Source organism: Piliocolobus tephrosceles, chromosome 8 (genome assembly GCF_002776525.5).
Source record: "Piliocolobus tephrosceles isolate RC106 chromosome 8, ASM277652v3, whole genome shotgun sequence".
Classification (NCBI taxonomy): Eukaryota; Metazoa; Chordata; class Mammalia; order Primates; family Cercopithecidae; genus Piliocolobus; species Piliocolobus tephrosceles.
The window spans coordinates 107,127,870-107,140,742 of record NC_045441.1 but is presented as its reverse complement, the minus strand read 5'-3'; the positions used below and the strand labels follow the sequence as shown (position 1 = coordinate 107,140,742).

The 12,873-nt window shown below is 32.8% G+C and overlaps 1 protein-coding gene across 7 annotated transcripts in view; it reads right to left on the bottom strand.

Moving 5' to 3' along the window:
* The window catches only part of FOXP2 (forkhead box P2), a 277,840-nt gene that overhangs the window by 117,401 nt on the left and 147,566 nt on the right, over positions 1-12,873 (bottom strand). Inside the window, exon 4 of one of the 7 annotated variants that reach the window (XM_023228233.3) lies at positions 7,575-7,649. The exons of the other annotated variants lie outside the window; for them this stretch is intronic. Coding sequence (XP_023084001.2) covers positions 7,575-7,649 — 75 coding nt within the window. The remainder of the gene's footprint in view (positions 1-7,574; positions 7,650-12,873) is intronic. 7 annotated transcript variants of the gene reach the window in all.

The window sequence follows — 12,873 nt, the reverse complement described above, 5'->3', positions numbered from 1 at the left end:
GATATTAAGGAAGTCACTTTGATTCTTTAACACTTTTTTTCAATTATAAAATAAAGGAGTTGAATTAGATGAACTATAAGGCCGCTTTTAGCTATAATACACTATCAGTTCATATAGGATGAAAATAGATGTTAAGCAGACATCCTTTCCTTTGAATTTTGGCAATTTGGCAATGTAGTAACAGGGCACAACCCTTCCAAAATAGCAGTGTCTACTCAGGTAATATAAAACAGCAGATATGCAAAAAAAGTATGTTTTCCAGCCTCAATATAGGAGAGTTTAAGAGATATAATCTCTTATACCTACAACTTACAGGCAACAAGGATGGGGAAGGAAATAGGGATAAAATAACAGTACATTTGCTATTCATATAAATTGTCTTATCTTAATTTTGTATTAATGATCTATGCACTAGAAAATATTCTTTAGGTATATGTATATGACATTCTAGAAATATTGAATTCCTAAACTTTTAAGCTTGTTTATTCAATTCTGAGGACCTCATTTTGGTAACACTTTCCCTCTACGATTGCACAACTCTCTATGAATTTATGAATTATGCTTAATATAATGATAATTTATCTCTGAGATGTTTGCTTGATGCCTCCCCTTTATTATAATCTCTTATGATGAAGTTTCTTACCCTCATTCTATATTGTCTGTTGTATGCCAGACTAAATATTCTACATGTAAAATTCTAAATTAAAATTATTAAAGCATTATTCATAAAATATTAAATATATATGTAGTCTGAAGTATAATGTTGTAACTAGTACTGTCGATCTGAAGAGTAGATGGTTTCTTCCAATATTGTAAAATATCTCACAATATCTCTCTTAAGAGAGATCAGGAGGAAGTCTGGTGGAAAAGAAATCATGACTTCATGGAAAGGAGCTAAGGAGAATGATTTTGAGAGCCTGAGCATTACAAACTGTTCTTGATGCTAAGTATTTTAGAAGTTCAATTTTGCATTCTCTAACTTGGTATAAGACTTTATCTGATTAACAGTATGAGTCTATTTGCATAAAATTTATCGTTATGATAAACAATAGGATTATTTGAAAGTAAACAGGTGCAATTTCATCTAAATTGTCCGATGCATGAAGTTATTATAGCATAACAAAACTCCAGTGATAGTAGACTTTCTGAACTCCATTGCTAAAGTACAGCATGTAGTTCCAGGTTTAAGTTTTGTTGTTGTTGTTACTGTTTTCAGGTTTAAGTTTTAATGTCGATGGAAGTCCTGTGCTGCTTAACCTGACATCCTATGTATTGAAATTTATATTTAAAAATCCAGTTATTTAGAAATATTTTTAAAGTAAATACAGTACTGCACAACCTATGCCAGTTACAAACATTTGGTTCCATAATTTTTTAATCCTATGCATAACAAACCATTCATCTAATGAAAATTACAAATCTAAAACATGTAACTTCAATACAAAGAAAAATGAACTACACATAGAACTGAATAAAAACACATGCACACTCTTTTATTAATTGCTTAGATATGTGTATGCATGGATGTATGTTTGTATGTGTATGTGCACAATTCTGAAAATTTGTACACTAAAATGACAAAGCATTTTCTACAACTTTCAGTTCTGCTAAAATTAGATGATGTGGAAATAGGGAACAGAAATACAAATAATACAGAATACACATTTTCTTAAGCGATGCTTAGAAATATGCAAAAACTATAGAGAAAACTGTTGGAAGTTAATGCCAATTATATTTCAGATTTGTAGAGTCTATCACTAATAGCTTATTACAAATAACTTTAAAATGTGAAAAGAAAAATACGGTCTGTCCTAATAAGCACCATAAATGCCTATTATTGCCACATATGTATTCTAGTGTGTGTATCAATTTATTTGATGAAAAATATATTAACAACAACAAAACCAGTAACTAAATAAATAATCCTTTCATCAGCCCCCAATTTCTGCCACACTAATGCTTTGGTGAATCATCAAGGGGAGTAAATTACTCGTTATAAATTTCAAAGAGGATCCTCCATTGAAAAATCTCTGCTACTGGTCCTTCTTGGAACCAACATCAAGAGAATTCTTGGCGATCTCAAATATTACAATGAAATAGAAGGTGAGGGGCAACCACTCAGGAGATGTTTCTAGAACAAACTGAGCTCAGGGAGCTTACCTTCCAGCTGAGAGAGGTGTGTAAAGATAATTACTAATATCTTGAGTTACAGTAGGGTAAAAAAGATTAATCAAGAAATTGCTTACAAATGTCAGCCAAGGCTTTAAAAACAAAAAAGATGGATACAGTATCTGGAATGTTTTCAACAGTAACCCTAAACACGGTCCCTATATTTATGGCATTAACAAAATAATCTATAATGTAAGTGTTTAAAACATTTCATTATCTTAAGTTTATTTCTTACCGAAGGGCCATAGTATGAATACCATCGTAATAATCAATAAAAACTACTCAAAATAAACACAGTAAAACAATAAATTCAAGGGTACGCCATACATCTTTATACAAATGCAAAGAGTTAAATACTGTAAACAGCTTTTATAAAAAGGGTACTGTGAAGAAATTTACTGCAACATTATCCTTGGTTCATTGTTTTCAGCATGTTAGTTAAAACTATCAACACTAATAAGTAGTAATTTATCTTTAACTTCAGGTTACTCTCTGCTAATATGTTTATAATATAGGAAGGAAGAAAAAAAAAAGAGGTAATTCAACATTGCTGCATGCATTTCCTAACTTTGCAGCTTCATGTGCTCTAGCTGGATACAGACTACTGGGGAACAATCACTTTTCCTTACATATTTTAGCTATGATTCTTCTTGGCTGCCAGGCATCATTTAGGTCTGGTGAGGCAGAGTTCTGTCTCTTCCACTTAGCTATCTTCCACTTAACAAATCAGAAAGCATTTGGATAACACTATTTTTGTGTGAGTGAGTAAGTCAGTGTTCAACTTAAATTGATTAATATAAAGACTCCTCTCAGTGGGTAACACTGTCATCTGTCTTGGCCATGACCCAAGGTACAATGCCCAATGCCCCTTTTAGTGTTAATACCAAAAATACACTTACATTTACATCCAACAGAATTGCCTCTTTCGTTCAAGCAAGAGTATATTGATGCTATTACAGATACTAACTCAACATCTATTGCATGTTTACTGTGTGTTAGTCATCATGGTAAGTACTTTTTAGGGTTATCATATTTAATTCCCATTACCACCTTATGAGGTAGGTAGTATTATTGTTATAATTTTACAGACTGAGAACGTGAAGCAAAGCAAAGTTAAGAAACTGGCCCAATTATCAAACCAGAAAGCTGACTGTACAGCCCACAGTGTGGATTATTTGGTCCTGTGTAAGATTTATGTAAAGCCTCAAGAGAGAGATGAATTTGGAACACAAATAAAAAGATATTTTAAAAAGCATCACTATCCCTGTCTTCTTATTTCTTCCAATCCAGCATCCCCATTAAACATGAACCATTCAGGAGATAATCATAGTAAAGACCTGTAGGGAGAAAGGTCAAATGTGGCCAGTGTAATTTAGTTTGAATGGAAAATAAAGCAGTTATACCAAGGCCAGGCAAGCTTCATTTTCAGATTATAGGTACAAGATATTTTGTTCATCAAAAGATTCATCTGGCTCAATGATAAAGGTTTTAAAAATAAGAACCAAAGACAAACACCCTAAGCATTCCACATAATTGCCTTTGCAGTTAGAACTATCTGGCAGAATCCTATGTAAAATAGTATTCACTTAGGTGTAAAAACGTGTAGGCAAGACTAACAATAAGATTACTTGCAGACAGGTGTTAATGAGGTCATTCAGGCAGATGAGGTGCCAACAGGGCATAGTTAGAGAGTAGTGAATGAACTTGGGTTACTATCTTGTAAGGAAGCCAAAGACTGTGAAATTTAGAATCTTGGCAGAGTTAGTCATTTGTTAAGCTGTTTGATACATCAGGAAAAAAAGAAAGGCATGTATTCTAGTACTGAAGTTTGAAAGAAAAGTAAAATAAGTGAAGATTTTTTTTTTAGATTAAACTAGACACTATTTGAAAAAACTGAATGTGAAAAGTGAGCAATGAAAAGCATTCTCTAACAATGAAGCTCTCTTACTCTGATATCCTCGTTTTTTAAAGTCAGAAATTAATGCTTTTTTATCTATTAAATTCAAAGTTATAGTAAGGACATTATATTGTTACTCTTAGAATAGTAAATATAAAACCAAAGGAGCCCAAATATTTCTTTAAATACAAGAAGTAGATAAAATTTAGAATAACAATTTTCACATAACGACAAGTGCACACAATTACTGCCCAGTATTGCAATGAATTGATAGAGGCACATTAAACACAATTTATTAGTGAGTACATTAAAATATCACTACTGTTCAACAATGTGATAATAGGGAAGTACAATACTCAGGGAATGGCCAATGTTTGATGGTTGTCAATAAGCCAAGACACAAGAAAAAACCCTATGAAAATACATTTTTATTGCACGTTTTGCTAGTAAATTGATAGAATTATATCTGAAAAAGGATGGTATGGTGAAGAGCTTTTGACCCCTGTTTAATATCAAATATGTAATATTATTTCCTTGGGATACTTTGGGCTTTAACCTTCATTTGGTAATGTAAGTGACTTTTTCTCCCTGCAATTTTTGGCACTTTATTTTAGGCTTGTTAATAAACTTAAGCGATTTTTTATTTTTTAAGTGAATTGGGTGTGATAGGAAGAGTAAAAATTAATTTAATCCACCAATTTGGAACACGTGCCTGAAAATTTTGGCTTGTATGTGTGTGTGTGAAGGCTGACCAACCATGGAAATAATATGTGTGACATTAAATTAACACCTTGATAGGCATTATGTAGGGTATCTTAAAATTTGAAAGCTATTGTAATAATTCACAATTCATTATAAATGTCAGTTACATAGTGATGAAAAAATATGGCAGGCTCTAGGTGCCCCATTGATCCTTTTGACCTCTGTCTTCCTTTTAGCCCACCAGTATTCTTACGGTATTCCAGACTACCACTCTGGCATAATGGTACTTATAAATGCAATGAATACTGAAAGAGAACCATGTCCATCACATAGCAATTGTCAACTATGAATTATATAGTATTTGTTCTGGTTAGCATATTTATTTTAAATCACATTATGTAGCCATTTTAGCATGCTGAAGTTTATATATAAGGTAATCAATAAAGGAAAATAAGCAGTTATTATTACTTAAATAATATTTCCCTTGTGTTGTGAAGCCAAAAAGCCCCATTTGTAAAGTCACTCAATGGCCAACATGAAATATTAAATTGGCACACTAAGGAGATGGCAAACATCTGATGACAAATGCACTACTATGCTCCTCCTTCTCCACCAGCCATACCAGACCTCACTAACTCATCCTGGTGCTCTTTCGATCTGAGAGATGAGATGCAGTCTCAGACACATGGAAGAACCTCAGACTTCTACTCAACACTGCACTCAAGGCAGTCAAGAACAATTTGGGATACTTTTGGAAAGATCAATACACTGGTCATCACAAACTTGGGATAGAAATTCAGCCTTACCATTGAGAAATTACATGGCCTGTGGTGAATCATTTTACTTCTCCATGTCTCATTTTCATTCTGAAAATATGTCAGTGAAAATATAAAGATTTGATGCTATAGATTTCTTTTCTCTCATCAGTCGAACAGAGATTTATTTTAAATGGTAGAAGTAGTTTTAGATAAAGAACAAACACTATTAGCAGTTAAGCCAGTTACTCTTCAGCCTGATAAAAACAATTTTTCCATTGGGATTATTTTAGGAAAAGTGTTACTAATTAGGAAAACTGTCCCATTTTTAATGCACTATTTTAAAAAGTAATTTTGAAGTTAATTTTCTTTATTAAGTTAAAGTATATAATTGCACTTGATGTTTACCTAAAATTTATCTTCCTTTAAAATATACAGAGAATACTTAGAAATTAAGATTATTTTAATCTTTCACATAAACTTAATTACATCATATCAGCAAAACTTACCACAATTTTAAAATTTTTGCTATTTTGCTTTCAAATGGTGTTACAAAAAGGCTTAGAGGGACCAAATACTATAGGATTAAAGTGAATGAGACCACAAACCAGGTAATTTCAGATCTCTCTGAAGCCTGCATATATAACATATATTACTCATCCTCGACATTCACTATTTCTTTTTTTTTTTTGTTGACAATCCCTATTTCTATAGAATAGGATATGTTATTGCTGCTTCCACTTTTGAGTTTATTTTTGTATTGCAACTAACATTTTTAAAAGTTTCATATTTTTCATAAATATCCTCTCATTAATTTGACATGATTTTTATTGAAAACATTTTCTTTTTAACCAAAGTATGAAATAGATATTTCTTCTTCATTAAAGAAAACATTGACTGCTTACGAGTATTAATTTTGTTGTTTTTTCATCAATTATAATTAGAAAATATTACGTATAGAGTGGTAAAAAGTAAATAAATTTTGGCTGAGTCAATTTAGAAATACTCTAGCCCATTAAGCCTAAATAAATACATCAGTTCTTAAGGAAACAAGCAAAAGTTGTGTAGACTAGTCCTTTGGTATGTGTGGGGTACTGGACACACATAGATACCAAAATCCGTAATTGCTCAAGTCCCTTATATGAAATGTTGTACTATTTACATACAACCTATGCACATCCTCCTGTATACTTTAAATCATTTCTAGCTTGCTTATAATACTTAATATAAAATAAATGCTGTATAAACAGTTGTTACACTGTTTTCTTTGGGGAATAATGATAAGGAAGAAAAATGTATGAACATTTTCAGTACAGATGCAACCATCCATTTTTTCCCCATATATTCTGGATCTGTGGTTCATTGAACCCACAGATACAGAACCCATGAATGTGAAGAGCTGACTATATGTGAAAATACATGACTTATATATTTCAAGATTTCTTAAGAATGCAGGTAGAATTTATGCTGAATAGAAACATGAAGTTGCTTTATTTAAAAATTCTTGAATGGAGACTTGAGGATTACTATTCATTTCCAAGGATGACTGGTATGTGAATTGGGCCACATAAGCAATTTTCACCAAATATTGCAGTCCAAAGTGACAAGTTACACTCTAGTGGCAGACTCTGTTAAAAAGGCCTTGGTATATTTATATGACAACTTGAAGAACATGGAACAGCAATTTTGTTCTAAAATATGCGTTGAATCAACCCATAATCTATGTCCACTTATTTTCTGCATATCAGCACTCTCTCATCAAATTATTCCTAAAAGTTCAAGAAAAGTATAATGGTGTTAAAACCTTTATATATTTAAGGTATTCAACTCACAGAAATTGTGAACTGTATATCTAGTGAAACATAATTGAGAACAAAGGAAGTAAGAAAAAATCAACTAATTACATCTGTATCTTAACATTAGTCGTATCTTGATTATCTGCACCAATGGAAGGGATTGGCTATATAAAATCACATATAATCTATTCAGTGGGACTGGGTCCATGGCCTTGTGCTTAGTAGCTGAATTTCTAATTGCCCAGTGTAACTTACTGCAAATGTGTTGTGAGGATGCCCATCACCAGAAGAGTGGCCACAGATACATAATTTTGTTTCTGGAAGCAATTCCTAGGTTAAACAAAGAGAATCAGGAGTTGGCTTTTTTTTCAATCTTAAGGCTTATGCTAATAATGTACATTGTCATTTTTAAAAATCATTTTTTTGGGATTATCACCTTGGTAGGTCAAAATAGGGAAGAATATTCCATCATTGTCTCACAGTTAACTAGTATAGATTTTAAAAACAGAAATAATTTGGCAGATGGGAAGTTGAATATTTAGATCATAATAAATTAACCCATAATGAAAAAATCCACTGAAATCATGTACCATGATACTGCCGTAGGAACCTTACTTCCCACTTGTAAGCTAAGAATCATAGATACTCCTATATATTTAAATGGCACTGCAATTTTGGTGTATGGGATGTTATTTATTCTTAAAATGTAATCATCTCTAATTTTGAAAAAGTTCTGACTTGTAATCAATTGTAACCAGTACAAATGAACATAAATCCTGCCCTACCATGTCATGTGAGAACAATCACAATAATTTCTTTAAATAAACTGCTGTGGTTATGCATTATTATATAAAAATTATTGCCACTAAAATGTATCTAAGACTGTGCAACCAACCTCGATAATATCTGTTAAAACCTGTTGAATTGTACCATTTGCATTGAAAACTACTCTATATAGTCAAATGTATAGTTTGCATTTTTATCTGTAAAAGCAAAGTGATTATTTATTGATAAATGACATGGGGATGTCATTTTTTACCTAAGTAGCATTAGACATTTCAAAGATTTTGTCTGAAGGGCAAAAGGATTACACTGCATTTGAATAGACCATGTGACAACACATCCTTAGACTTCACGTATGATATGAAAGGATGATCCCCATTCATAAGATACACAAGGGAAATTATAACTATACCAGGAAAGAAGAAAAGCAAGGAGGGATGTGTTAAGGGTGTCAGGGAGTATTTGTAGTGGTTTGATGCATGTAAATATTACATCTTATAAATAATTCTTTTCAAATACATCTATGAAGTTCAGAGGTTCTGTTTAAGAAATGGATTGTATATGCTTTACATGACTACATGCCATTTTCTTGAAGATAAGAGCAATATTAATTCAAACAGGAAAAATTGCTTCCAAAATATCCTTTTCCCTCTGTTTCTTAGGATGAAGTATGTCACCTGATGCTAGCAGATGAAGACTGGGGGGAAAATGTTCAAGTTATATTTTGCTGTCAGAATCCAACAAATACATTTTCATCTAAATTATTTTGTCAACAGCCTTGTGCTACCCTTGGTAACCTTATTTGGCACCAGTGCATAATTAGATACACAGGGGTGTGACTCCAATTGAAGGTGTTGGCATTGTAGCACTCTGTGAAAATATTAACTATGAGGTTAACTCCAATTTTCTCTTCTTTAATTAAATGCACATGGTACTAATGAGGTAACCTACTGTTCCTTGATAGCACTAATTAGCTAAGAGGAGAGTACTCTCTCACACTGCAATTTAAACCTAAAAATAAGGTTGAAATATGCTAATTGCAGGCAATTTAAAACAGTACAAGTTGAAGAACTAGTCATAATAAGAGAAACTGACTGCTTTACAGCTAGGCAGCTGTAACTTTGGTTAAAATCAAAACAAGCCACATGATTTTTGGACTGCTATTTAACAAGGTCATAAGCATCCTTAAAAAATGAAATGCTATTCCATACCATAACAGTAAACCAGATTAACACCAGTAAAGCCCTCAGATAGACACTCATCTACATAAAAAAGTGATTGTCACAATAACTCCAAATCTGCTGTGACACTGTTTATATTTAATATTGAAAATTAAACTCTATAAATAAGCAACATCACCTTAAATTCTTTCAAGAGCACCTAAGTTAAGTAAAATATCATAATTTGTGTCTCCAGCATTAACAAAACATGTTGGGATGCTGGAGTTTTGTCATCCCAGTCAGGTCAGAAGGGAAGATACAGAGAATAAGTCTCACTCCTGGAGGAGTATATAAACAGGAATTATTGAGATAATGTACAAGTACAGTAATAAAAATAAAAATACTATGGAATAAAAGCATAGTTAATGGTAATGATCCCTTAAATGTAACCATCCCTTAAATGGTAATTTAAGGGATACAGGTGCCAAATATTAAAAGGATTTCATTTAAAAAGAGGTTTTCATTAGAATTTGTCTAGTTTTGGAGCTTTGGCATGGAAGCTGCCTGAGGCTTTACTGTGAGAATGTTCCCCATTTTTAGCTCAACTGACTCAGAAACATAATTTCGTAAACCTAACCATATTTCAAACATATCTTCTTTAGTTACTATTGCAAATATTTCCCAAATTTTAACAAAAGGATAACCTTGACAAAGAAAAAACAAGCAAAAACAAAACAAAACAACCTCCCCCCCACCAAAAAAAACAAGACCATGAAGAACCTTTTGATTCATTAACAATGATATGTTTGGATTGGTACACAGTATATACTCATTATTTTTTGATTCCCTAAAATCTATGATATATCTTATTTTCATCAACCAGAAACACTCACCAAAACACTCCTATCAAATCATTCCCGCTACCATAGACAGAAATAAAGCATATTAAAATGATACTGTCATTTATCTATCCATAGGAAGAGGAGACACAGAACTGCCCCCAACACTGAGGGCTCATAGAGACATTTCCCTGTCCCTGTTACATTGCATGCAAAATTATGAAACATAACAGTTAAACAATCAATAAAAATAAAGAGTTAAAAGGCAAAATTTGTGAAAAGAGAAAGTCAAATTAATCTAAACCTTACTGAAGAACAATAATTTAGAAGTAAAATAACCTACTGAAACGCAAAGGAACTCACAATAGTTTCTACAGGTGAAAGTACGTGAGAATAAACTTTGCACTATCATTAGCCCATCATCGTATCTTGCCAACAGGCTTGGTTGAAGAAATTGTGCTTTGAAAAACCCACCCAGTTTCTTCTCATGGCTTCCCTAAAGCTTTCTATGACAGGCAGAGACAGAATGTTGGTAAGAGATGCAATAAAACTCTGATCAACCATGCTTTAACAGACCCATGAAGCTGCAGGTTTGTAAAGAAGTAGCAAGAGGAATAAAATCAGACAGTCACTTAGAAATGGATCTGGAGGCAACCTGACATACTCCAGCAAATCACAGGGAAACACAATATGAACGGATATTTTAAGTGTCTTGCATCTGTTTCAAATAAGCACCAAAGAAACTTTGAACAGTGAAAAGGCCAGACAATGTACTGGAATGGGCTTTCAACATTAACATCAGAAGGAATCTATTCTTCAATTAAATGTGAATCATTGTAATTTTTCTTTTAAAACAATAAAGAGTAAGCCATTTAGTGCTGAACATAAGAATGCTGGCTCTGGAGATAGTCTGCTGAGCTTCAGATCTTACACTCACTAGTGGTGTGACCTTGAGCAAAATATTTAGCTTCTCCTGTCCTCTCTCTCTAGACAGAGGATCATCAGTAACATCATCATAGGGTTATTAAATATGTTCAATTGTAAAGTAATTAGAACAGTGCTGATACCTATATACTTAATACTTATTAGCCATATACTTATTATTTGTTAGCTGTTATTATTGCTTCAAAATAGTATTCAATTTTCAGATACAAATAATTATTGTTTCTACAATATATAAAATGCTATTATGTATTATAAAGGTTGTAAACATTCCCAAGACATTGTATCTGTTTTCAGCCTATCAGTAGACTTCATGATACATATTAAAGACTCTCCTATATGAGTAAGGAAACATTTTTCCCTTTCAGAAACCTGGTACAGCAAAACAGGAAATCAATATGGGTGTGTTCATATTTAGTGATAAGGTGAAATGACTTGTAAGAAAAACTATATTTTTTGCAAGGCTGATGAAGTATAATTTTCATAGAAAAATATATAATATATACATGGTATTAATACTATATATTGATCTTTCCTAACAAATGAAAATATTTTAAATTATTTAATACAATTTGTTTCTTGAGGTTGAAAGGACCTCATATTTTTCTTTAACATGCTTAAAACTTTAGTGTCTTATAATATTTAGGATTAAACAATATCTGAATGGAATAGTGGTTGACTTAGTCCATTTATGTTGCTATAAAAGAATACCTGAGGCTGAGTAATTTATAAAGAAAAGAGGTTTATTTGGCTCATAGTTCTGCAGGCTGTACAATAAGCATGGTGCTAGCATCTGCATCTGGTGAGGGCCTCAAGTGGCTTTCACTCATAGCAGAAGGGGAAGGAGAAACATGTGTGTAGAAATCACATGGTGAGAGAGGAAACGAGTGAAGGAGGTCCCAGACTCTTTTTAACAAACAGAGAACTAATAGAGTGAGAGATCACTCACCATCACAAGGATGGCACCAAGACATTCATGAGGAATCCACTCCCATGACCCAAACACCTCCCATGAGTCTCCACCTCCACCACCTCCACCACTGGGGGTTACATTTCGACATGAGATTTGGAGGGAAAATATCCAAGCTATAGGCATGGTCTACATTTTAAAAATGCAAAAATGAAAAAATCAATGTTCAGCTAGTCAAGAACTATGAACATTCTTCACATGTTCTAAAACAAATCAAACTTTAAAACAATAACAAAAATAAATGGCTGATTTGCCTTTCTGCCCCTCCAACTGTTTTGTTGTGTTTGCTGATTTGGTTGCTTGTTTTTAGGACATCCATAATATCTGATGGAAACTGTCCCAGGGACAATGTAGCTATTGGGTTGTAACAGGATGACACATTTTAGCTTTGCAAATTCATACAACTTCATCCTTCTCCAGCCCATTTCTAAAAGCAAATTTTAAATTGCCTAGGTCGGACAGAGAAGATGTAGAAAAGAGAAATCATACTTGAAAATTGTTTTGAGTATTCCACAGATAGGTGGATCACAGAAGTTGTTCTCTTGTTCGGAGTCAGTCAACAAGAACCAGAGATTACGTATCTCAGAGGACCAAATCTAAGTAAGTGCATGCCTAAAAATTTTTCATTATTGATGTAGTTAGTATTGTCTTACTTTCTTTTGTGACACAGACTCCAAAACCTGTACAACATTGAGAAGATCGTGGTGTGGACTGAGGAAGGAAAGGAAGTCCAGGGAGATAAAATTATTTGTAAAAAGTTATGCTTTTATTTATTTACTTATTTTGAGGCTACTGTGTATCACATATCTGACTATACAGGTCCCCAAACTTGAGCACGTAAAATAATCTTTGGAGAAGCT